Genomic DNA, 26,776 nt, shown 5'->3' with positions numbered 1-26,776 from the left:
CCTTTCATAAGACTGGTGGTCAGGGTTCGGATCCTCCCTTGGCCACAATAAGCCCCCATTGGCAGAGGCTTGGGCCCCACTTTCACAACCCCAGATGAGGGGTGCCACAACACCTTGAAGGCCCACGACAGCCACCAAAGGGCAGGATGCCATTCTCCTGTTCTTTCCTCTTCTTCTTCTTCCAGGGCGAGTCTCTTGGGACCAGAAGCGGCCATGGAGTCCCTCCTGCAGAGCGGCTACTTCCACCCGGTGCTCCGCTCCTGGCAGGCCTCCGCCTCCGCCTTCCAGGCCTCCCAGCTCATCTACCCGGTCTTTGTCACGTGAGTCGCAAGGCTTGAAAAAATTGCAAGTCACTTCTGGCGTGAGAGAATTGGCCGTCTGCAAGGACGTTGCCCAGGGGGCATTGCTAGGATGTTTGATGTTTTACCATATTGGTGGGAGGTGGTTTATCATCCTTATGGGAGGCTTCTCTCATGTTCCCGCACGGGGAGTTGGAGCTGACAGAGGGAGCTCACCTGCTCTTCGATTCAAACTGCCAAGCTGTCAATCAACAGTCCTGCCAGCATAAGGGTTTAATCCAGTCGCATTAACCCTGCGATACAAAGGGCTCTCCGTTCCTTGACTTCTTGCCTCCCCGACCTTTTAGCTGTCCTCTAAATGTTTTGATTCTAGGGGGTAAGTACCTCTCTGATAGCCTTTCTCCCACTTTCACTCTTTCAGGGACAACCCAGATGCAGTGGAGCCCATTGCCAGCCTCCCTGGCCAGGCTCGGTGAGTGGACACTACCATATATGCAAATTTTATAAACACACACACACACACACACACATATATATATATATAATTTATAATAATTTATAAATATGTAATATATTGTATATACATATAATATTGATAATAATATTGTAATGGAATACAATATTATAATACTAATAATCCTGCCAACCTAGCAGTTCGAAAACATGCCAATGTGAGTAGATCAATAGGTACCGCTCCGGTGGGAAGGTAACAACGCTCCATGCAGTCATGCCGGCCACATGACCTTGGAGGTGTCTACGGGCAACATTCACGACTGGACTTAACGTCAGGGGAAAACCTTTACCTTTACCTAATAATACAATATAGTAATATTAATTATCTATATATATAAAAGAGTGATGGCATCAGGGCAGCGGACAAAACAACAAAACTACAGGCCCCCCAACCTCGAAATTTGACAACACAACCCATCATCCACGCCTCTAGGTTGATACAACAAAAAGAAAAGAAAAATAAAGTCCTAATTAGAGGGAGAGGAATAATTGTTTTTATCCAATTGCTGCCAGTTAGAGGGCTAAGCTCCACCCACTTGGTCTCCTAGCAACCTACTCAGCCCAGGGGACAGGCACAGTTAGGCCTCAGGCCTCTTCCACACTGCCAATAAGATACAGATTATCTGATTTTAATTGGATTATATGGCAGTGTAGACTCAAGGCCCTTCCACACAGCTATATAACCCATTTATAATCTTATATTATCTGCTTTGAACTGGATTATCTTGAGTCCACACTGCCAGATATTTCACTTCAGTGTGCATTTTATACAGCTGTGTAGAAGGGGCAGTTCTAGGCAGATAATATAAGATTACAAATATACAGTAGAGTCTCACTAATCCAACATAAACAGTATCCTCTATCCTCACCACTTTCACAGTACACAAACAACCAAATGCATACTAAACATAAAGACAACCATACAACAGACATTCAATACCACCACTACCTCAACAATTTCTCACCAACACCACCAGACAACGCCACAGCAACGCGTGGCCGGGCACAGCTAGTATATTATATATTCAATGTAATATTATTAATAATATTACCATATAATGCTATAGTACACTATAGTAATTTAATGCTTATATTGTGCTATGCTAATAATATATTGTATGTTCATTTGATTTGTAAGCCGCTCTGAGTCCCCTTCGGGATGAGAAAGAAGAGCGGGATATAAATGTAGCAAATAAATAAATGGACCTGGGTCCATAGGGCAGGAGGTAACCAGTGAGCAGGAATGTTTGCCTCTGGAGTTGGCCAAGGGAGGTGGGGCTGCTTTGCTGGGTCCTGGAGATAAGGGATCCTCTCCCTACCACCACCCCAGGCAGATAAAAGGCCCGGTTGTTGGACCTTGGGGCTGAGCGATAGGCCAATCTTGCTTGGCGTCGGGGTTGTGATGGCCCCCTTCTTCTCCTTCTGGTTCAATATGAAAACAGGCCAAGGGTTGGGCTGGATGGCCTTGGGGTGCAGTGGGTGAACCCCTCACTTCCTTTCCTCACCCTCCCCAAAGGCACGGGGTCAACCGTCTGGAGGAGCTGCTGCGCCCCTTGGTTGCCGACGGGCTGAAGTGCATCCTGATGTTTGGGGTCCCCAGCAAAGCCATCAAGGTGGGACAGAGCAAGGGGTGGGATTCTGCTTGGCATCCCTGGCCCGGCTGTATATCTGAGAGTGACCTGTCCCGCATCTCTCTGTCCCGCATCGCAGGACGAGTGCGGCTCTGCGGCCGACGGCGAGGAGACCCCCGTGATCCAGGCCGTACGAAGGGTCCGCTCCTTGTTCCCGGAGCTGCTCATTGCCTGCGACGTCTGCCTGTGCCCCTACACCTCCCACGGCCACTGCGGTAGGGACATAGAGGCCAAGGGCCACAGGTAGGGAAGCAAGGGGATAGTGGGGTACTTGGGGGTCTAACCTGGCTCTCGTTGCCTCCCCAGGGATCCTGCGGACTGATGGCTCCCTCCAGAACGAGGCCAGTTGCCACAGGTTGGCGGAGGTGGCCCTGGCCTACGCCAAGGCAGGTGAGGAGCGAAGCAGGTAGTGGCTCCGACATCTCTTCCCAGTCTTTTTGGGATTAATCCTTGCACCCATGACGTTAGGGCTGCTGTTTCCTTCCCACTTCTTCCTCTCCCTCCAGGGTGTCACATCGTGGCTCCTTCGGACATGATGGACGGGCGCATCCGGGCCATCAAGGAGGCCTTAATCTCCAACGACCTGGGCAACAAGGTGGGTGCTGACGGATCTTGGGAGCTGTCTCCACCACGAAAAGCATTTATTCCTGCCTACCTTCGTGACCGTGTCTCCCCCTATGAACCTGCACTATCTCTTTGTTCATCCGGGGCTTTGTTCATCGCAGGCTCGGTTGGCGGGGACGAGGGATAAGCAAGTGTTGGATAAGTGAGACTCTACTGTAAATATGTATGTGTGTGTATGTATATGTATACACAATATAATTTACAGTAACATAATTATAACATATTGTATATACATATAATATTCATAATATTATATTGTAATATGATATAATACTAATAATACAATATAATATTAATTATATATTATATTTTACATGTAATATTACTAATAATATTACCATATACAGTAGAGTCTCACTTATCCAAGCTAAACGGGCCGGCAGAAGCTTGGATAAGCGAATATCTTGGATAATAAGGAGGGATTAAGGAAAAGCCTATTAAACATCAAATTAGGTTATGATTTTACAAATTAAGCACCAAAACATCATGTTATACAACAAATTTGACAGAAAAAGTAGTTCAATACGCAGTAATGTTATGTTGTAATTACTGTATTTACAAATTTAGCACCAAAATATGATATATTGAAAACATTGACTACAAAAATGGCTTGGATTATCCAGAGGCTTGGATAAGCGAGGCTTGGATAAGTGAGACTCTACTGTATTGATACAGTACAGTATAGTAATTTATTACCAGTATTGTACTATGCTAATAATATAATATTATATGTAAATTTAATTTGTAAGCCGCTCTGAGTCCCCTTCGGGGTGAGAAGGGCAGCATATAAATGTAGCAAATAAATAAATAAATAAAATATGTTTCTGCATCATTCTCGGTTCTTATAATAACGTCTATTCCCACCCAATGGTCAAGAAATAGTTGCACTTTGTCCTCTGCCCCGAAGCACTTTATAACTTTACTACGGCACTTTAGTTCAATTTGGCCACTCCACACTATCGCCCTCCACCATCGTGGTGGTTCATTGTATTTTATTTTACTTTTACCTACTTTTATGTTTTAATGGGCTTTTATGCCTAATGTAATGTATTGTTTGCATAATGTGATTTTACCGTGTTTTATTCATTGTAATATGTTTAAATTGTTGTACTTGTTTACTGTTTTCGGGCCGTTGTCCCGTGTTAGCCGGCCCGAGTCCCTGTGGGGAGATGGTAGAAAAATAAAGTTACTTACTTACTTACTTACTTACTTCCCTCCCTCCCTCAAGATGACTGGCTTCTTAAGGGGGGGCTGCAGGCCTAAGGGGTCTTTATGGGGAGACTGGCACCCCTCACTTTCCTTTTGCCTCCACAGGTCTCAGTCATGAGCTACAGCGCCAAGTTTGCCTCCTGCTTCTACGGCCCTTTCCGGTACTTAATTGTTTTTAAATTGTTGTAGTTGTATGCTTTTTTGATGTATTTATTGCTGTGTTTGGATCTGTTTTTACTGTTGTATTTTTATATTGTTTGGGCATGGTCCCTTTGTAAGCCGCCCCGAGTCCCCTTGGGGAGATGGGGTGGGATATAAGAATAAAGTATTATTATTATTGTTGTTGTTGTATGACATAGCAAACAAGATAGATATGCTGGATTTCGTATCACAAAATCACAAGTCGAACACTTCCCAAGTGTCTAGGACTGTGTGAGGTATTATCATTATCATTATCATTATTATTGTATGACACAGCAAACAAGATAGATATGCTGGATTTTGTATCACAAAATCACAAGTCGAACACTTCCCAAGGACTGTGTCATTTATTTTTGGATGATACGCGCAGATCCCAGTCGGGTGGCCTTTTGCAGTTGACAGATCGTAATTTTGTCAATGTCTATTGTTCCCAAATGCCGGCTGAGATCTTTTGGCACAGCATCCAATTATTATTATTATTATTATTATTATTATTATTATTATTATTTGGAGCCTCCGGTGGCCTAGGGGATAAAAACCTCGTGACTTGACGGTTGGGATGCTGACCTGAAGGCTGCCAGGTTCGAATCCCACCCGGGGAAAGTGCGGATGAGCTCCCTCTATCAGCTCCAGCTCCATGCGGGGACATGAGAGAAGCCTCCCACAAGGATGGTAAAACATCAAAACATCCAGGCAATGTCCCCTGGACAATGTCCTTGCAGACGGCCAATAATAACAAAATTATTATTTTATTATGACACAGCAAACAAGATAGATATGCTGGATTTCGTATCACAAAATCACAAGTCGAACACTTCCCAAGTGTCTAGAACTGTGTGATGTATTTTCGGATGATGCGCGCAGATCCCAGTTGGGTGGCCTTTTGCAGTTGGCAGATCGTGATTTTGTCAATGTCTATTGTTCCCAAATGCTGGCTGAGATCTTTTGGCACGGCACCCTATTATTATTATTATTATTATTATTATTATTATTATTATTATTATGACACAGCAAACAAGATAGATATGCTGGATTTCATATCACAAAATCACAAGTCGAACACTTCCCAAGTGTCTGGGACTGTGTGATGTATTTTCGGATGATGCGCGCAGATCCCAGCAAGGTGGCCTTTTGCAGTTGGCAAAAATTATTATTATTATTATTATTATTACTTTGGGTGAGGTGTCACTTTGGGGCTTCTGAGGTGCTTTGGGGGGAAGGGAGGGTGACCCGTGACTCCCAAGGAGCAAACCGGACACCCCAGTCCCCGACGGTTACGTCCCTTCCTTCCCATCAGCTGTCCCCCATTCCAGACAAAGGGCTGGATGGCAACAAAAGACTCTTTCCACCCCTCCTCCCTGAGCGGGAAATTTGGTATTTTCTTGGTGGGGAGCATAGGAGCAAGGGTTCCTTTATTTTCCTCTCCTCCCTTGCTCTGTAGGGACGCAGCCCTGTCCAAGCCTGCTTTTGGAGACCGGCGGTGTTACCAGCTCCCCCCAGGATCCCGTGGGCTGGCTCTGCGGGCAGTGGTGAGCAGAGCGCTATGGGGCTGGCGTGGGTGGGGAGGGGAGCTGGGCAATGAGAAGGGATTTTCTCTTACCGTTCCTCCTTTCAGGACCGGGATGTGAAGGAGGGAGCCGACCTGCTGATGGTCAAGCCTGGCATGCCCTACCTGGACCTGGTGCGGGAGGTCAAGGACAGAGTAAGCCTCTGGGGAGTGGGTGGAGAGCATCCTAGGTGGGCAGAGGCCTCTGGATGATCTCTGGTCATGTATTTCCCCAGCACCCCAACCACCCGCTGGCCATCTACCACGTCTCTGGGGAGTTTGCCATGCTGTGGCACGGGGCGCAGGCCGGGGCCTTTGACCTGAAGGCCGTGGTGATGGAGGCCTTGGCCGGATTCAGGCGAGCAGGTGAGCCCTGTGGACTCTGGCGGGGGAAGTTCTATGGGGATGGCATCTCAAGGGAGGCAGAGTGGCACAAAGGGGTCTTAACAGAAGCTGTAAGATCTGGGCATGTTTAGCCTGCAGAAGAGAAGGCTGAGAGGAGACATGATAGCCATGTATAAATATACTAGCTGTGCCCGGCCACACGTTGCTGTGGCTAGGACTTACTTTTTCTTTTCTTTTTGTTGTATGAACGTAGAGGCGTGGATGAGAGGTTGTGCTGTCAATTTTCGAGGTTGTGGGGCGTTTAGTTTAGTTGTTTCGTCCGGTGCCGTGATTCCATTACCCTTTTATATATATAGATGAGGGGAAGTCATAGGGAGGAGGGAGCAAGATTGTTTTCTGCTGCCCTGCAGATTAGGACGCAAGGGAACAATGGCTTCAAACTACAGGAAAGGAGATTCCACCTGAACATCACTGTGAGGGCTGTTCAGCAGTGGAACTTTCTGCCCTGGACTGTGGTGGAGGCTCCTTCTTTGGAGGCTTTTAAGCAGAGGCTGGATGGCCATCTGTCGGGTGTGTTTTGAACGCGATTTCCTGCTTCTTGGCAGAATGGGGTTGGACTGGATGGCCCACGAGGTCTCTTCCAACTCTACTATTCTATGATTCTAAGCTGGAGGAGCTCAGCATCAAGGGGGAAGTGCCCGTTCTTGGTTCAGTGTTGTTGTATGTTTTCCGGGCTGTATGGCCATGTTCCGGAAGCATTCTCTCCTGATGTTTTGCCCACATCTACGGCAGAGGTTGTGAGATATGGAGAAACTAAGCAAGGAAGGTTTATATACGAGGGCTATCCACAAAGTAGGTTATGTTTTGGATTTTAGAAAGGACAAAGTATAGGAGAAATCATTTACCATATGCAGCTGAAAGACACATTCCAATACGAAATTTCACGTAATCCCCACTGAAATCTAGACACATCTCATATAGATAAATGAGTTTGAAAAGGTCTGCCCCAGTAAATTTGCCGCCTCTCTCCTCCGTTTCCAACAATGGGGGCGTGGCTGGCAGCGCGGCGTTTTGGCTACGCTGCAGGAAGGGAGACGGGGGAAGAGCTGAGGACATAAGCGGGGAATTTACTGGAGCAGTACTTTTCAAACTCATTTATCTATATGAGACGTGCCTAGATTTCAATGGGGATTATGTGAGATTGTAGTATTGGAATGTGTATTTCAGCTGCATATGGTAAATGATTTCTCCTATACTTTGTCCTTTTTAAAATCCAAAATGTAACCTACTTTGTGGATAGCCCTCGTATATCTGTGGAAAGTCCAGGGTGAGAGAAGAACTCTTGTCAGTTGGAGGCCAGTGTGAATGTTGTAGTTAATCACCTTGATTAGCATTAGCTTCATGTTCCTGCCTGGGGCATCTTTTGTTAAGAGTCGTTAGCTGCCCTTGGTTGATTCATGTCAGAGAGAATACTTCTGGAACTTGGCCGTACAGCCCGGAAAACATACAACAACACTGTGATCCCGGCCATGAAAGCCTTCAACAACACGTTCTTGGTTTGTTTGTGGCAATAAAAGACTGCCCTCTCTCCCTCCCTCAGGGGCCGACGTTCTCATCACGTACTTCGTGCCACAACTGCTGCAATGGATGAAGGAGGACCGAGCCTGAGCCACGATGCGTCCGTTCTTCGCCCAAGAACAGCAAGAGATGGGAGTCACAGAGACACCCCTCTTCCAAGGCCCTGCCTTTTGCAGGCCCAGAGCCGACCTGTCTCCCTAGGCATTGCTGCCACAAAGGGGCACCTCTTCAAGGGATGCTCCTTGATCTCACTCATACACTTGCTCTCTTTCTGACAGTGCCATAGTGCCCACTATACCTCCGAAAAGAGATAGGTAAACATTGAATGTGCTTCCCCTTGCTCTATTTTTATGCTGGAAGAATGAAACTATTTTCATATTTGGAGGGAAATAAATAAAAAGACCCCAGAGGGGAGGAAAAAAAACCCTGATTATTTTTTTTAATCGGTGTATGTTTGGTATCTGTTTGAAGGCGAAAAGGAGAATGGCAGCTGCCACAAGTGTCATGGATGCCCTTTTAATGGACTAAACTGGGTCAGGACCACCTCCCATTAGGTACCAGGCCGTCCCAATGGAAGAAATGAAGAAATTACTGTATATACTCGAGTATAAGCCTAGTTTTTCAGCCCTTTTTTTAAGACTGAAAAAGCCCCCCTTGGCTTATACTCGAGAATATATGGTACATTTATTATTTTTCTCTACTATTATCGGTATTATTACATTTATTATTTTTCTCTATTGTTGCTACTATTACATTTATTTTACTCTATTTTTATTATTATTAATACATTTATTATTTCACTCTGATCTTATTATTATTATTATTATTATTTATTTATTTACAGTATTTCTATTCCGTTCTTCTCACCCCGAAGGGGACTCAGGGCGGATCACATTACACATGTAAGGCAAACATTCAATGCCTTAACATAGAACAAAGACAGAGACAAACGCAGGCTCTGAGCTGGCCTCGAACTCATGACCTCTGGGTCAGAGGGCCCGGGCTGTGGTGCAGGCGGGAGAGCAAGCCAGCTGCAACCAGCTGCAACGAATCACTCTGACCAGGAGGTCATGAGTTCGAGGCCCGCTCGGAGCCTATGTTTGTCTTGTCTTTGTTCTATGTTAAAGGTATTGAATGTGTGCCTATATGTGTAATGTGATCCGCCCTGAGTCCCCTTCGGGGTGAGAAAGAAGGGCGGAATATAAATGCTGTAAATAAATAAATAAATTTGTTGCAGCTGGCTGCTCACCAGCCTGCACCACAGCATTTATTTTACTCTATTTACTCTATTATCATTTTCCTGTATTTATTATTATTATTATTATTACATGTATTATTTTACTCTATTATTATTAAAAGGATACATAAGCACATTTACATTGAAGATGAGAATAATGATTCAATCAGAGTTGGACAGTCTTATCTTAAATTTGAGCTTGATGTAAATATTCAAAAACATTTAACCTTCTGATGCCTCAATTAGTGTAATTTTATTGATATCTATTTTTATTTCTGAAATTTACCACTCTCAGCTTATACTTGAATAAATGTTTTCCCAGTTTTTTTGTGGCAAAATTAGGTGCCTCGGCTTATATTCGGGTCGGCTTATACTCGAGTATTTATTTTATTTATTTACAGTATTTATAATCTGCCCTTCTCACCCCGAAGGGGACTCACGGCGGATCACATTACACATGTAAGGCAAACATTCAATGCCTTAACATAGAACAAAGACAAAGACAAACACGGGGCTCCGAGCTGGCCTCGAACTCATGACCTCTTGGTCAGAGTGATTTGTTGCACTAGCTGCAGCTGGTTGCTCAACAGCCTGCGCCACAGCCCGGGCCCATTTATTTTTATTTCTGAAATTTACCACTCTCAGCTTATACTTGAATCAATGTTTTTTTTGTGGTAAAATTAGGTGCCTCGGCTTATATTCGGGTCGGCTTATACTCGAGTATATACAGGTAGTTTCTTTCACTGGAGGAAAACGTGGGGAAGATATTAATAATATAGGCTCCACTGCGATTCAGGTGACAAAATGCAAGGCATTGTATTGTAAACAAAGACAAGAAAAGAAGCAAATGCTTTGTGCAATAAGTCCCAAATGTTGACACCCCAGTCCTTCCCCCTGCTCAGTTGCCTCCCATACCTGAGGGGTCCCCAGAGCTGCTAAGCCCACTGGGCTGCAGGAATACACCGTGGGCACGCCACTGACCCTTCCTCTCCCACCAAGAGGGTCTCCAAAGGGGGTTCTTACTCAGGTGCCGCTCTTGGGCAGGCGATAGACGCCCCCCGTGTAGGTGAGCTGCTGGTCCCGGACCTTCTTCTGGAGGAAGCCCTGCAGCTCCTGGAGGTCGGGCTCGGTCACCATGGGTCCCGTCATCACAAAGAGCTTGAGCATGCTGTGGATGCGCTCCAGCGAGAGGCTCTCTAGGTTGGTCAGCATGGCCTGGATGTAGGCCCAGAATACCTGCCACAAAGAAAACACAAGGGAGGGAGATGGTCTTAGCAGAAACGCAGATGCCTATGTACATAGTAAAAGGTAAAGGTTTCCCCTGACGTTAAGTCCAGTCGTGACCGACTCTGGGGGTTGGTGCTTATCTCCATTTCTTTTTTTTAAAATATTTTTATTATTATTATTTGAGAAAAAGTTACAATTATATAACCATATTCTATACATTTCCCCCTCTTTTATTGACATTCACCCCTGTGCTCCCCTTCCCCAGAGCCATCTCTTCTGAAGTCCCACCAAAAGTTCAATTCTTCATTTGGAGGTAAATTCCCATCTTCTTTTTCCAATAATTTTTCTAGAAATTTTCTCCAAATACAGTAGAGTCTCACTTATCCAACACTCGCTTATCCAACATTCTGGATTATCCAATGCTTTTTTGTAGTCAATGTTTTCAATACATCGTGATATTTTGGTGCCAAGTTCGTAAATACAGTAATTTCTACATAGCATTACTGTGTATTGAATTACTTTTTCTGTCAAATTTGTGGTATAACATGATGTTTTGGTGCTTCATTTGTAAAAGCATAACCTAATTTGATGTTTAATAGGCTTTTCCTTAATTCCTCCTTATTATCCAACATATTCGCTTATCCAACGTTCTGCCGGCCCGTTTATGTTGGATAAGTGAGACTCTACTGTACTTTCAAAATCATTTTTCCCCCCACAATCCCTTCTTTACTTTTAAATTTGATGTTAGCTTGTCATTCAGTGCCATTCGCCAAACTTCTTTATACCATTCATTAATTTGTACAGTAGAGTCTCACTTATCCAACACTCGCTTATCCAACATTCTGGATTATCCAACGCATTTTTATAGTCAATGTTTTCAATACATCATGATATTTTGGTGCTAAATTCATAAATACAGTAATTACTACATAGCATTACTGCGTACTGAACTACTTTTTTTTCAAATTTGTTGTATAACATGATGTTTTGGTGCTTAAATTGTAAAATCATAACCTAATTTGATGTTTAATAGGCTTTTCCTTAATCTCTCTTTATTATCCAACATATTCGCTTATCCAATGTTCTGCCGGTCCATTTACGTTGGATAAGCGAGACTCTACTGTATTTACATTTCTCCTTTCCAATATTTTGCAATTAGTAATCTAGCTGCTGTTAATAGCATGTCTATTAACTCATCTCCATTTCTAAGCCAAAGAGACACATCCGTAGACACATCCAAGGTCATGTGGCCACTGGCATGACTGCATGGAGCGCCAATGTTACCTTCCCGCCGGAGCAGTACCTATTGATCTACTCACATTGGCATGTTTTTGAACTGCTAGGTTGGCAGGAGCTGGAGCTAACAGGGGGCGCTCATTCTGCTCCCAGGATTTGAACCTGGCACCTTTTGGTCCGCAAGTTCAGCAGCTCAGCGCTTTAACACACTGTGCCATCAGCCCCCCCCCCCCCCCAGCCCGTGGGACACCCATTCGCACACACACACAGCCAGTCAGAGGCTCACCTGCAGCTCCTCTTCCTTCTGGTCGGCCTGGGAGGCGGTGGCGGAGTCCCCCTCCTCGTCGCTGTCAATCAGGACCACCTTCTCGGCCCGGTCCTTCTGCTGCTCCTCGATGACCGTGAAGGTGCCGGGGGGCTCCTCCCGCAGCACCCCCTGCTGCACCCACAGGGTCATCTTGCGCCGCAGGGGGGTTTCTGGCACCTTCAGCACCTCGCTCAGCTCCTCCAGGGTCCAGACCTCTGGGGGACACAGCAGAATATAATAATAATAATAAAAACAACAATAACCCAGGAGCAAACCATCAGAACAAATGCAATTAAGGCCAAGATCGAAAATTCAACTGACGACCCAAAATGCAGACTGTGCAAGGAAGCCAACGAAACCATTGATCATATCCTCAGCTGCTGTAAGAAAATTGCACAGACAGACTACAGAGGCACAACCATGTGGCCCAAATGATTCATTGGAACTTATGCCTCAAGTACCACCTGCCAGCAGGAAAGAAGCAGTGGGATCACAAACCTGCAAAAGTATTGGAAAATGAGCACGCAAAGATACTGTGGGACTTCCGAATCCAGACTGACAAAGTTCTGGAACACAACACACCAGACATCACAGTTGTGGAAAAGAAAAAGGTTTGGATCATTGATGTTGCCATCCCAGGTGACAGTCGGATTGATGAAAAACAACAGGAAAAACTCAGCCGCTCTCAGAACCTCAAGATTGAACTGCAAAGACTCTGGCAGAAACCAGTGCAGGTGGTCCCGGTGGTGATGGGCACACTGGGTGCCATGCCAAAAGATCTCAGCCGGCATTTGGAAACAATAATATTGACAAAATTACGATCTGCCAGCTGCAAAAGGCCACCCTGCTGGGATCTGCGCGCATCATCTGAAAATACATCACACAGTCCTAGACACTTGGGAAGTGTTCGACTTGTGATTTTGTGATATGAACTCCAGCATATCCATCTTGTTTGCTGTGTCATACAATAAAATAAAAATAATTTAAAAATTATTTTTATACCCTGCCCCATCTCCCCGAAGGGACTCGGGGCGGCTTACATGGGGGCCAAACCCAGCCACAAACAATATAAAAACATAACAATGAAACAAATCAATCAACAATAAAATTAGTCATAAAACAAATGAGGTTACATACAATAAATATACTATGGTAAAATCCTGGGTCGGCTCCAAAAAAGAACTGGGCCAAATAAAGTGCAAGTAGTGTCTGTCTGTGTCTCGGTTCTATGTGTATATGGGCATTGAATGTTTGCTCTATATGTGTATAATGTGGTCCGCCCTGAGTCCACTTCAGGGTGAGAAGGGCGGAATATAAATACTGTAAATAAATAAGTAAATAAATAATAGTGTCAGTTACAGAAGTGGAAAGAGGGCTGGGATGGGGCTCGGGCTGTGGCGCAGGCTAGAGAGCAGCTGCAATGAATCACTCTGATCAGGAGGTCATGAGTTCGAGGCCTGGCTCGGAGCCTATGTTTGTCTTGTCTTTGTTCTATGTTAAAAGGCATTGAATGTTTGCCTATATGTGTAACTAGCTGTGCCCAGCCACGCGTTGCTGTGGCGAAGTCTGGTGGTATGGGAAATAAAGTATTGAGGAATTGGTGGTAGTTAAGGTCAAGGGTCAAGGTTTTCCCCTGACATTAAGTCCAGTCGTGTCTGACTCTGGAGGTTGGTGCTCATCTCCATTTCTAAGCCGAAGAGCCGGCGTTGTCCGTAGACTCCTCCAAGGTCATGTGGGATGACTACATGGAGCGGCGTTACCTTCCCGCCGGAGCAGTACCTATTGATGCACTCACATTTGCATGTTTTCAAACTTCTGGGTTGGCAGAAGCTGGGGCTAACAGTGGGGGCTCTCTCCGCTCCCCCAATTCAAACCTGTGGCCTTTCGGTCCAGAAGTTCAGTAGCTCAGTGCTTTAACACGCTGCGCCATCAGGGGATATTATTTCCTAAAGGTTGTGAATATACAATATTTCTGATTGGTTTTTTTTGTCTGTTGGAGGCAAGTATGAATGCTGCAATTAGGAAAAATGATTAGGATGTAATGGCCTTGCAGCTTTAAAGCCTGGCTGTTTCCTCCCTGAGTGAATTTTTTGTTGGGAGGTGTTAGCTGGCTCTGATTGTTTCCTGTCTGGAATTCCCTCGTTTTCAGAGTGGTGTTGTTTGCGATATTTTATGTGCTTCTACTGTCTGTGGCCCTGAGAAAACAGGATTTGCCAGACTTTAATGATGGGAATACTTTGTTGGGAGGTGTTAGCTGGCCCTGATTGTTTCCTGTCTGGAATTCCCTTGTTTTCAGAGTGGTGTTGTTTGCGATATTTTATGTGCTTCTACTGTCTGTGGCCCTGAGAAAACAGGATTTGCCAGACTTTAATGATGGGAATACTTTGTTGGGAGGTGTTAGCTGGCCCTGATTGTTTCCTGTCTGGAATTCCCTTGTTTTCAGAGTGGTGTTGTTTGCGATATTTTATGTGCTTCTACTGTCTGTGGCCCTGAGAAAACAGGATTTGCCAGACTTTAATGATGGGAATACTTTGTTGGGAGGTGTTAGCTGGCCCTAGTGTTTCCTGTGTGGAATTCCCCTGTTTATTTACTGTCCTGGTTTTAGAGATTATATTGTTCTGCATTATTCTATCCCAGTAATTATTTCATATTAAAGAAGAATCTCACTTATCCAACATTCGCTTATACAATGTTCTGGATTATCCAACGCAGTCTGCCTTTTCATAATCAATGTTTTTGTAGTCAGTGTTTTAAATTCATTGTGATATTTTAGTGGTAAATTTGTAAATACAGTACAGTAGAGTCTCACTTATCCAACATAAACGGGCCGGCAGAACGTTGGATAAGTGAATATGTTGGATAATGAGGAATTAAGGATAACCCTATTAAACATCAAATTAAGTTATGATTTTACAAATTAAGCACCAAAACATCATGTTAGACAACAAATGTCAGAAAAAGTAGTTCAGTACACAATAATGCTATGTAGTAATTACTGTATTTATGAATTTAGCACCAAAATATCACGATATATTGAAAGCATTGACTACAAAAATGCGTTGGATAATCCAGAACGTTGGATAAGCGAGTGTTGGATAAGTGAGACTCTACTGTAAATACTACATAGCATTACTGCGCATGGAACTACTTTTTCTGTCAAATTCGTTGTATAATATGATGTTTTGGTGCTTAATTTGTATAACGATTACCTAATTTGATGTTTAATTGGCTTTTCTTGAATCCCTTCTTATTATCCAACATATTCACTTATCCTGCCGGCCTGTTTACGTTGGATAAGTGAGACTCTACTGTATATTTCTAATCTTATATTATCTGCTCAGAACTGGATTATATGAGGCCCCATCTTCACAGCTGTATAAAATGCACACTGAAGTGGATTATATGGTAGTGCGGAGTCAAGATAATCCAGTGCAAAGCAGATAATATAAGATTATAAATGGGTTATATAGCTGTGTGGAAGGGCCTTGAGTCTGCACTGCCATATAATCCAGTGCAAATTAGATAATCTGTGGAAGAAGCCTAAGTGAGGCCTAAATCTGCCTGTCCCCTAACTGAAACCTGGCTGTCCCTTGGTTGCTAGGCAACCAAGTGGGCAGAGATTAGCCCTCTAAACTGGCAGCAATTGGATAAAAACAATTATTGCTCTCCCTCTAATTAGGACTTTATTTTTCTTTTCTTTTTGTTGTATCAACCTTGAGGCGTGGATGATGGGTTGTGTTGTCAAATTTTGAGGTTGGGGGGCCTGTACTTTTGTTGTTTTGTCCGCTGCCCTGATGCCATCACTCTTTTATATATATAGATGTGATCCGCCCTGAGTCCCCTTCGGGGTGAGAAGGGCCTAATATAAATGCTGTAAATAAATACATAATAAATAAATAAGTGCATTCAGAGGCAAGGAAGGCCAAGCGCATCCGTGACATTCTAGCGGAGCCCCATCCCAGCCCTCTTTCCCATCATCCTTCCTCCCCTCCGCCCCGAACCCCAGCCCCATCCTGCTCGGCTGCAGACTCACCCTTGCTTTGGAAGTGGAGGATGATGGCGGCATGGACGGAGGAGACGGAGAGGGCCAGGGTCCGGTCTGCCAGCTCCACCTCTAGGTTCACCAGCCCCAAATGGGGCTTCCAGTTTAAGGTCCGCATAGCCTGCGATGGAACACATAGACCGAGATTCAGGTGAAGAGGACGTCTGGCAACCTCCTCTTGCATACTAATGTATTTATTTATTTTATTTACAGTATTTATATTCCGCCCTTCCTTCTCACCCCGAAGGGGACTCAGGGCGGATCACATTACACATATAAGGCAAACATTCAATGCCTAAACATAGAACAAAGACAAAGACAAACAAAGGCTCCGAGCTGGCCTCGAACTCATGACCTCTTGGTCAGAGTGATTTGTTGCAGCTGGCAGCTGGCTGTTCACCAGCCTGCGCCACAGCCCGGCCTTTCTCTAAGGGCCTTTCTCCCAGGCCGGAGACTTTCCAGAGGCAAAAGGGCTGCCTCACCTTGAGCTTCTCGTACTTCTTGGAGTAGGCCTCCATGGCCTCCTTGATCTCCTCGGGCAGCTCCAGCTTCTCCTCCTTCAGCGGCGGCCAGAACTCGCTGGACAAAATAGTGGCCGTGAGGTCGAAGAGGGGCCTCTCCTCCTCGGGGAGCTTCTGCTCCTCGTCCCGGATGTTGGCGTTGATGCGTCGGGAGTCGGCCATGTCCTGGGTGCACAGAGACCCCTTTCACCACCGGCTTCCTTCAAAAAGGAGCCAGACAGGAGACCTCCCCTGACTTGCAGCGTGTTTAACTTTCACCGAAGCCAAGAAGAAACCACTTACTTTTAACATGACCTCGCAATAATGCATCTGGGCCTCCCCAAAACGCAGCTTCATCAGTTCTACGTTTCGGATTTCTCTGCAGCAGAGAGGAAACAAGGACATCATGTAAGAAGAGGAGCACACAGCCAGGCTGGAGCACGTTGTGTGGAGAAGGAGGCAGCAAAGACTCCCACCTCTGACAAGCTCTAGACACCTCCATGCCCCGGTTTTTCCCAACTTCAGTGAACCCAAGGGTGCGCCAAGAAGACTCTTTGAATGCCTGGTCCTGCCGTTTCCGGGGCAGGCAGGGTCTATTCCCATCCCAATTTGCACTTCCAAGAATTTGCAGCACTTTATCAGTCACCTCGTGTTTACTATATTTATATATTTATATGGTGCACCTTACCCAGTCTACTTTTACAACCTCTCCGTTTTAATCCATGTTTTTATTTGTTCTTGTCATTTGTTTTTACTGGCTAATGTTTAAATTTTTATAATTGTGCCTGTCTCTTGTCTATTGTTGTGTTTTATACTGCTACTAGCTGTGCCCGGCCACGCGTTGCTGTGGCAAAGTGGTGGTGGTATTGGTTAAAATTGTTGTGTAATTTTTATTTGACGTTATTTGCAATTTTTTATTAATTTTTTATTAATTTTATTGTAAGTTATATTTTTATTTATTATATTTTATTATTTTCTTGTATTATTTTTAGTTATTTTCTGTTATTATAGTATTTTATTGTATTAATTTTTAGTGTTTTTTATTATTTTTTTATTGGGTTGCTAGGAGACCAAGTTGGAGGAGCTTAGCCTTCTAACTGGCAGCAATTGGATAAAAGCAATTATTCCTCTCTCTTAAATTAGGACTTTATTTTTCTTTTCTTTTTGTTGTATCAACCTAGAGGCATGGATGATGGGTTGTGTCGTCAAATTTCGAGGTTGGGGGGCCTGTAGTTTTGTTGTTTTGTGGGTCGCCGTGATGCCATCACTCTTTTATATATATAGATTGTTTTTATTCGGGCTTGGCCCCATGTAAGCCGCCCTGAGTCCCCTTTGGGGAGATAGAGGCGGGGTATAAAAATAAAGTAGTAGTAGTAGTTGTTGTTGTTGTTATTATTATTATTTTATTATGACACAGCAAACAAGATAGATATGCTGGATTTCATATCACAAAATCACAAGTCGAACACTTCCCAAATGTCTAGGACTGTGTGATGTATTTTTGGATGATGCGCGCAGATCCCAGCAGAGTGGCCTTTTGCAGTTGGCAATAATAATAATAATAATAATAATAATAATAATAATAATAATAATAATAATAATAATAATAATATTACTATTAAAGGGGAGGCATGAGGAAGACCCCCATCGCAGGCCCTGAGAGAAGCAAGTGTTGCTCTTCCTCACCTTTCTGTGCTGTAAGAGAACTGGTGCAACAGCCGGTCAGCCAACAGATTGCGGTACTCATTGATGAGATCTTTGCTGCCATAGATGCTGACCAGGAGGCTGATGATGTCTGAAGAGCGGCGCTTGGAACTCAACTTGCCTACGAAACAAAGGGGAGTGAAAGGAGAAGTAGGCAGAGGAAGGGACCCAGTGGCAAAGAGAGGGAAGCAGGGCCCAAAGGAGAGGAAGCTCACCTGGGTCGGCATCGACAGGGTCTGGCACCCAGTCCTCTGGATCGGAGGCGTCGTCTTCGCTCTCCTGGCCGTTCTCCAGGGTCACCGGATCAGCCTTGGAGAGTTCGCTGGCCAAGTCGCTGGACCCTTCGGCCTCACCTGTGAGGCCGGCCACGATCTGTCGCACTGTATCTTCCCTGGTTCTGTGGGGAAAGCAAGGCAACTAGTTGGAGGCTGCAACCAACTTACATTAATGTCACTCAAAGTCTTATGATGCTGTGTTGTCAAAGGCTTTCATGGCCGGGATCACAGGGTTGTTGTATGTTTTCCGGGCTGTATGGCCATGTTCCAGTAGTATTCTCTCTGACATGAATCAACCAAGGGCAGCTAACGACTCTTAACAAAGGATGCCCCAGGCAGGAAGATGAAGCTAATGCTAATCAAGGTGATTAACTACAAACATTCACACTGGCCTCCAACTGACAAGAGTTCTTCTCTCACAGTCCACAGATATACGAGGGCTATCCACAAAGTAGGTTACGTTTTGGATTTTAAAAAGGACAAAGTATAGGAGAAATCATTTACCATATGCAGCTGAAAGACACATTCTCTCCTGACGTTTCACCCACATCTATGGTAGGCATCCTTTGTCAACTTGATATAGACACAGGGTCTATTCCCATCCCAATTTGCACTTCCAAGAATTTGCAGCACTTTATCAGTCACCTTGTGTTTACAATATTTATATGGTGCACCTTACCAAGTCTACTTTTACAACCTCTACGTTTTAATTTACAGTAGAGTCTCATTATCCAACATAAACGGGCCGGCAGAAGGTTGGATAAACGAATATGTTGGATAATAAGGAGAGATTAAGGAGAAACCTATTAAACATCCAATTAGGTTATGATTTTACAAATTAAGCACCAAAACATCATGCTTTACAACAAATTTGACAGAAAAAGTAGTTCAATAGGCAGTAATGTTGCGTAGTAATTACTGTATTTACGAATTTAGCACCAAAATATCACGATGTATTGAAAACATTGACTACAAAAATGCCTTGGATAATCCAGAACGTTGGATAAGTGAATGTTGGATAAGTGAGACTCTACTGTATTTATTATTTATTTATTTACAGCATTTATATTCCGCCCTTCTTTCTCACCCCGAAGGGGACTCAGGGCGGATCACATTACACATATAGGCAAACATTCAATGCCTTTTAACATAGAACAAAGACAAACATAAGCTCCGAGCGGGCCTCGAACTCATGACCTCCTGGTCAGAGTGATTCATTGCAGTGATTCATTGCAGCTGCTCTCCAGCCTGCACCACAGCCCGAGCCATGTTTTTATTAGTTCTTTTCATTTGTTTTTCTTGGCTAATGTTTAAATTTTTATAATTGTGCATGTCTTTTGTCTATTGTTGTGTTTTATATTACTATTGTTTTTATTCAGGCTTGGCCCCATGTAAGCCGCCCTGAGTCCCCTTTGGGGAGATAGAGACGGAGTATAAAAATAAAGTTATTATTATTTTATTATGACACAGCAAACAAGACAGATATGCTGGATTTCATATCACAAAATTACAAGTCGAACACTTCCCAAGTGTCTAGGACTGTGTGATGTATTTTTGGATGATGCGTGCAGATCCCAGTAGGGTGGCCTTTTGCAGTTGGCAGATCGTGATTTTGGCAATGTCTATTGTTTCCAAATTATTATTATTATTATTATTGACACAACGACGTTGTATGACACAGCATCGTGATTTTGTCAATGTCTACTGTTTCCTTATTATTATTATTATTACACAGCAAACAAGATAGATATGCTGGATTTTTTATCACAAAATCACAAGTCGAACACTTCCCAAGTGTCTAGGACTGTGTGATATATTTTCGGATGATGCGCGCAGATCCCAGTAGGGTGGCCTTTTGCAGTTGGTAGATCGTGATTTTGTCAATGTCTATTGTTTCCAAATGCCGGATGAGATCTTTTGGCACAGCACCCAGTGTGCCCATCACCACCGGGACCACCTGCACTGGTTTCTGCCAGAGTCTTTGCAGTTCAATCTTGAGGTCCTGATAGCGGCTGAGTTTTTCCTGTTGTTTTTCGTCAATGCGACTGTCACCTGGGATGGCGACATCAATGATCCAAACCTTTTTCTTTTCCACAACTGTGATGTTTGGTGTGTTGTGTTCCAGAACTTTGTCAGTCTGGATTCGGAAGTCCCACAGTATCTTTGCGTGCTCATTTTCCAAGACTTTTGCAGGTTTGTGATCCCACCAGTTCTTTGCTGCTGGGAGGTGGGACTTGAGGCATAAGTTCCAATGAATTATTTGGGCCACATAGTTGTGCCTCTGTTTGTAGTCTGTCTGTGCAATTTTCTTGCATGAGCTGAGGATATGATCAATGGTTTTGTCAGCTTCCTTGCACAGTCTGCATTTTGGGTCATCAGCTTTAATTGCATTTGTTCTGATGGCTTGCTCGTGGGCTGCAAGGATCAGGCCTTCTGTCTCCTTCTTCAGGGTCCCATTCGTGAGCCAGAGCCAGGTCTTCTCCTTATCAGCTTTTCCTTCAGTTTTGTCAAGGAACTTTCCATGCAATGTTTTGTTGTGCCAGCTGTCAGCTCTAGTTTGTAGTGCGGTTTTCTTGTACTGATTTTTTGTCTGCTGTGCTTTGAGGAGTTTCTGATTTTTGACTTCAATCAAAGCAGGTTCTTCACTTTGCTTTACATATTATTATTATTATTATTATTATTATTATTATTATTATTATTATTATTATTGTGGGCCTCCCACTCAAGCTCTACTCACCGCAAGTACTTCCTGATGGGTTCGCAGGCCACCTCCAGGATCACCATGGAAGGGTCCAGTTCCCGCAGGGCTTTGATGGCGGAGATGTAGAGGGTGATGATGTCAGACGTGCTCACCCCTAAGAAAGGCAAGAACAGAAGGTGCTCTAGTCCTGGAAACCACAGCTACCCCGAAGTTCCCCATTTCAAGGTGAGAAAAGGAGCAGGAACACGTCTGCCTGGCAGCATCCAGGCTTGGCTTCAAAACACCCACCGGGATGGAGGAGCCGCGTTTCCAGGGCACTTTTCAGGGAGCTGAGGAGCTGCTGCCGCTGGCTGGTCCTCTCCAGGCAGTACTTCAGGTCTTCCACGGCCGGTTTTGACTCTGGGAAATCTGCAGGCCACATAAGGAGAGGAGGGCATGAGCCAGACAGTGCACATACACATTCCTTCCTGCCTGCTTTATAATTTTTTTTTTCGTGTCAGGAGCAACCGGAGTTGCTTCTGGAGTGAGAGAATTGGCCGTCTGCAAGGACGTTGCCCAGGGGACATTGCCCGGATGTTTTGATGTTTTTACCATCCTTGTGGGAGGCTTCTCTCATGTCCCCGCATGGAGCTGGAGCTAATAGAGGGAGCTCATCCACGCTCTCCCCGGGTGGGATTCGAACCTGGCAGCTTTCAGGTCAGTAACCCAACCTTCAAGTCACGAGGCTTTTATCCCCTAAGCCACCAGAGGCTCCTTGCTTTATAATAATAATAATAATAATAATAATAATAATAATAATAATAATATAATAACAACTTTATTCTTATACCCCGCCCCATCTCCCCAAAGGGACTCGGGGCAGCTTACATGGGGCCAAGCCCAGACACAACAATATAAAAGCAAAACAATAAAACAGATCAATCAACAATAAAACATCAACAACGATAAAAACAGTCATAAAAAGTCACATACAAGAATAAAATGTTAAAATCATGATCTGAGCCAAGGTGCAAAATATGTCGAAGTCATGAGGGAGGGGTGATTACCCAGCTGTCATAGTCATAAAGTGCCAATTATAATACTGGGGAAATTATAATACTGGGATGCATCCCATGGGTGGGGGTGTCATGGGGAGAAAAGGGGCAGACCAGAACCTTGGTCTCACCTCGGATGATGCTGAAGAGCTCCTCAATGCGCATGCTGGCATACTGGCGGTAAAAGAACATCTGGACGTGGCAGCGCCAGCGCTTGAAGGTGCGGTTGGCTTCAGGGCTGGGAGAGGTGCCGCTGTCACTCTGGAGGAAGACCTGGCTGAGCCAGCCAATCACCTTCTCGATCCACTGGTGAGGGCAACAGAGGAGAGTGGAGCATATTTAGGGCTGCGTTAAGGTGAAGTGGGAGACACATGGAATGAGGGGGGGTATATGTGCACACCTCATGGAACTCGCTGAGGAAGGAGCGCTCGTACTCCCCCTGGCACCTCCGCTCCATCCGCTCCTCAATCATCTGGTGCAGGATGCTGGTAACGGCATCCGCACTGACCAGCTCCAGTAGATTAAGCCTCTGGCTGAAATAAAAAAAAAGGGGGGGATGTCTTGATTCAACAGTCCCAAGGACTTAGCTACCAAGCACGATTCAAAGTGCTGGCTTTATTTATTTATTTATTTATTTACAATATTTATATCCCGCCCTTCTCACCCAACAGGGGACTCAGGGCGGCTTATTTATTTATTTATTTATTTATTTATTTATTTACAGCATTTATATTCCGCCCTTGTTTCTCACCCCAAAGGGGACTCAGGGCGGATCACATTACACATATAAGGCAAACATTCAATGCCTTTTAATATAGAGCAAAGACAAACAAACATAGGCTCTGAGCGGGCCTCGAACTCATGACCTCCTGGTCAGAGTGATTCATTGCAGTTAATTGCAGCTGGCTTGCTCTCCTGCCTGTGCCACAGCCCGGGCCCGGGCTTACAATAAAACACATATATAAAAATTGTACAATGCACTATAAAACAGTTAACAATTATTAACTTACATCGGACTGTACATTAGCCTATAAAGCTCTAAACGGTTCCGGCCCAGCTTACTTGTCCAAACGTGTCTCCTGCTATGACCTACCACGTAATTTAAGATCTTCAGGGGAGGCCCTGCTCTTGGTCCCACCAGCCTCACAGGTACGGCTGGTGGGGACGAGAGACAGGGCCTTCTCAGTGGTGGCTCCTCGGCTGTGGCACTCCCTCTCTAGTGACATCCGGCAGGCTCCATCCCTTTTCAGTTTTAGTTAATTATTTTTTATTGTTATTATTTGAGAAAAAGTTACAATTATATAACCATATTCTATACATTTCCCCCTCTTTTATTTACATTCACCCCTGTGCTCCCCTTCCCCAGAGCCATCTCTTCTTCTGGAGTCCCACCAAAAGTTCAATTCTTCATTTGGAGGTAAATTCCCATCTTCTTTTTCCAATACTTTTTGAGTTTTAGAAAGAAAGGTAAGACCTGGCTATGCGAGCAAGCGTTCAAAGAATAAGTTTCGTTGGCTTCAACTCGGTCTGGACTAAGGTTTATGTACAAGGTTCTGTGGATGAATGGCTCAAGTATTTTGTATTATTTTAAATCTGTATTTAACTGCTTATGTTTTATTCTTTTGTATTGTTGTGTATTGGCATCGAATTCTGCCAGTTTTGTAAGCCGCCCTGAGTCCCTTCGGGTGAGAAGGGCAGGATAGAAATGATGGAAATACAGTAGAGTCTCACTTATCCAAGCCTCGCTTATCCAAGCCTCTGGATAATCCAAGCCATTTTTGTAGTCAGTGTTTTCAATATATCATATTTTGGTGCTAAATTTGTAAATACAGTAATTACAACACAACATTACTGCGTATTGAACTACTTTTTCTGTCAAATTTGTTGTATAACATGATGTTTTGGTGCTTAATTTGTAAAATCATAACCTAATTTGATGTTTAATAGGCTTTTCCTTAATTCCTCCTTATTATCCAAGATATTCATTATCCAAGCTTCTGGCGGCCCATTTAGTTTGGATAAGTGAGACTCTACTGTAGTTCAATATGAAGTAATGTTATGTTGTAATTACTGTATTTACGAATTTAGCACCAAAATATCATGATATATTGAAAACATTGACTACAAAATGACTTGAATAATCCAGAAGCTTGGATAAGTGAGGCTTGGATTAGTGAGACTCTACTGTATTTTAAATCTGTATTTAGTTGCTAATGTTTCATTTTTTTGTATTGTTGTGTATTGGCATCGAATACTGTCAGTTTTGTAAGCCGCCCTGAGTCCCTTTGGTTGAGAAGGGCAGGATAGAAATGATGGAAATAAATGAATAAATAAATAGGCCCCCTTTCCTTTCATTCCTACCCTGTTTCCCCAAAAATAAGACATCCCCTGAAAATAAGACCTAGTAGAGGTTTTGCAGGATTGCTAAATATAAGGCATCCCCCAAAAGTAAGACCTAGCAAAGTTTCTGTTTGGAAACATGTCCGCCAAACAGAACACCAGAGCCCACGGTATTGGTAAACATACATACCATTGAGTGTTGTACATGGAAATAATGGTAGTAATAAGAAATTTTTGATAGCATTCACAGTTTGTCTGGTTATGCTGGTTTGTGATGAGAACTACTGTACAGTATATAATAAATGTGAATTTTTCTTTATAGAAAGATAAGACATCCCCTGAAAATAAGACTTAGTGCATCGTTGGGAGCAAAAATTAATATAAGACACTGTCTTATTTTCAGGGAAACACGGTAAGTCCCCTTCACCATGAGGAAGTAAAAGCAGCCAACGGCACTTACAGAATACTGTTGAGTTGCTGGAAGTGCTCCACGGCCGTAAGGCACCAGCAGCGCTCCCTCTGGCACCCGCACCCAGCGCACTGGCTCCCCGTCCTGGGGGGCACCCCCAAGCCCTCCTCCTCCTCCTCGCTCTCCGCCTGGTGGTCCTCGCTCATGCCGCTCTCCCCCTCAGATGTCCTGGACTCGCGGCTCCTCTTCCGCCACATGTAGATCTTGAAGCTGCGGCCGTAGAACTGCCGGACCATCTCCCCAAAGCCGTGGGGGGTGCTGAAGAAGAGGACGGCCCGCAGCAGGCTGTGCACCTTGGCCCTGAGCGGCTGGGCTCCCGTCCCGAGGAGCAGGCCCTCCTGAGTCCAGCCCTCCATCAGGGCCAGGCTGCGCAGGTAGGGCTCCAGCCGGCGCCAGAGGAGGGAGAAGGCGTCCAGCATCAGGAGCGAGGACTGCGCCTCCTCGGCCGTGTTCTCGCACTGGGACACCCCGCTCCAGAACTCGGGGGAGATGCGCGTCTGCAGGTCCATCTGCAGCACCTCCAGGAACCACTCCTCCAGCGCCGAGTGAAGGCCGTGGGCCCTCAGCACCTCCACCGCCGCGTGAAGGTCCTCCTCCAATGGGACGTCTGCCGGCTCCGGAGCCAGCGCCTGGGAAACCACCACAAGAGGAAGGTTTTTAACACAAAAAGCTTTGAAAAATGAGCCAGAGAGAGCATGACATTTCCACATCAGATGGGAGCACTCCCCCCCCCCCCAGAGGTCTAACTGCCATTCTGGACCAGAATGAAGAAGATGGGGCCAGGAAGACATCTTTCCACCATGTCTCCTGTATCAATTTAATGATATAATAATATATAATAATATTATACTATACTAATATTATAATATATTGTATATACATATAATATTAATAATAATATTATGATGTAATACAATGTAATCATAATTATAATTCACTATTATAATTGTATATTTATATTACATGCAATATTACTAATAATACTGCAATATAGTAGTATAATATAATATATTGTATGTATATATATTATACTAGCTGTGCCCGGCCACGCGTTGCTGTGGCGAAGTCTGGTGGTATGGGAAATAAAGTATTGAGGAACTGGTGGTAGTTAAGCTAAAGGGTAAACGTTTTCCCCTGACGTTAAGTCCAGTCGTGTCTGACTCTGGGGGTTGGTGCTCATCTCCATTTCTAAGCCAAAGAGCCGGCGTTGTCCGTAGACTCCTCCAAGGTCATGTGGGATGACTACATGGAGCAGCGTTACCTTCCCGCTGGAGCAGTACCTATTGATGCACTCACATTTGCATGTTTTCGAACTTCTGGGTTGGCAGAAGCTGGGGCTAACCCGCTCCCCCAATTCAAACCTGTGGCCTTTCGGTCCAGAAGTTCAGCAGCTCAGTGCTTTAACACGCTGCGCCATCAGGGGATATTATTTCCTAAAGGTTGTGAATATACAATATTTCTGATTGGTTTTTTTTTTTGTTGGAGGCAAGTATGAATGCTGCAATTAGGAAAAATGATTAGGATGTAATGGCCTTGCAGCTTTAAAGCCTGGCTGTTTCCTCCCTGAGTGAATTTTTTGTTGGGAGGTGTTAGCTGGCCCTGATTGTTTCCTGTCTGGAATTCCCTTGTTTTCAGAGTGGTGTTGTTTGCGATATTTTATGTGCTTCTACTGTCTGTGGCCCTGAGAAAACAGAGGATTTTCCAGACTTTGATGATGGGAATACTTTGTTGGGAGGTGTTAGCTGGCCCTGATTGTTT

At 44.4% G+C, this 26,776-nt stretch overlaps 2 protein-coding genes across 2 annotated transcripts in view; one reads left to right on the top strand and one right to left on the bottom strand.

Moving 5' to 3' along the window:
- Positions 1-213: 213 nt before the first annotated feature.
- On the top strand, positions 214-8,370 carry alad (aminolevulinate dehydratase). Its single transcript, XM_003230177.4, has 11 exons — positions 214-320; positions 721-771; positions 2,329-2,425; positions 2,523-2,658; positions 2,750-2,833; positions 2,950-3,038; positions 4,382-4,437; positions 5,919-6,006; positions 6,093-6,179; positions 6,260-6,389; positions 7,969-8,370. The coding sequence occupies exons 1-11, from the start codon at positions 214-216 to the stop codon at positions 8,034-8,036; spliced, it is 993 nt and encodes a 330-aa protein (XP_003230225.1). The 3' UTR covers positions 8,037-8,370.
- Positions 8,371-9,974: 1,604 nt separating this feature from the next.
- anapc2 (anaphase promoting complex subunit 2) overlaps positions 9,975-26,776 on the bottom strand; it is a 19,544-nt gene continuing 2,742 nt past the window's right edge. The window contains exons 2-13 of the mRNA XM_062959454.1: positions 25,010-25,647; positions 22,610-22,742; positions 22,341-22,515; positions 21,464-21,583; positions 21,212-21,329; positions 18,415-18,596; positions 18,182-18,320; positions 16,799-16,874; positions 16,478-16,681; positions 15,987-16,116; positions 11,933-12,168; positions 9,975-10,419 (exon numbers count right to left, since the gene is read on the bottom strand). Coding sequence (XP_062815524.1) covers positions 10,207-10,419; positions 11,933-12,168; positions 15,987-16,116; positions 16,478-16,681; positions 16,799-16,874; positions 18,182-18,320; positions 18,415-18,596; positions 21,212-21,329; positions 21,464-21,583; positions 22,341-22,515; positions 22,610-22,742; positions 25,010-25,647 — 2,364 coding nt within the window. The 3' untranslated portion in view covers positions 9,975-10,206. The remainder of the gene's footprint in view (positions 10,420-11,932; positions 12,169-15,986; positions 16,117-16,477; positions 16,682-16,798; positions 16,875-18,181; positions 18,321-18,414; positions 18,597-21,211; positions 21,330-21,463; positions 21,584-22,340; positions 22,516-22,609; positions 22,743-25,009; positions 25,648-26,776) is intronic.

This window comes from Anolis carolinensis, unplaced genomic scaffold (assembly GCF_035594765.1).
Source record: "Anolis carolinensis isolate JA03-04 unplaced genomic scaffold, rAnoCar3.1.pri scaffold_7, whole genome shotgun sequence".
NCBI lineage: Eukaryota > Metazoa > Chordata > Lepidosauria > Squamata > Dactyloidae > Anolis > Anolis carolinensis.
This window is presented reverse-complemented; position numbering and strand designations above follow the sequence as displayed.

Excerpts from the sequence above, each read along its gene's own strand:
- alad (XM_003230177.4), top strand. The coding sequence starts at position 214 with ATGGAGTCCCTCCTGCAGAGCGGCTACTTCCACCCGGTGCTCCGCTCC. Across the intron at positions 3,039-4,381 it reads CCAACGACCTGGGCAACAAG|GTCTCAGTCATGAGCTACAG; the intron begins GTGGGTGCTGAC and ends TTGCCTCCACAG. Across the intron at positions 6,180-6,259 it reads TGCGGGAGGTCAAGGACAGA|CACCCCAACCACCCGCTGGC; the intron begins GTAAGCCTCTGG and ends GTATTTCCCCAG.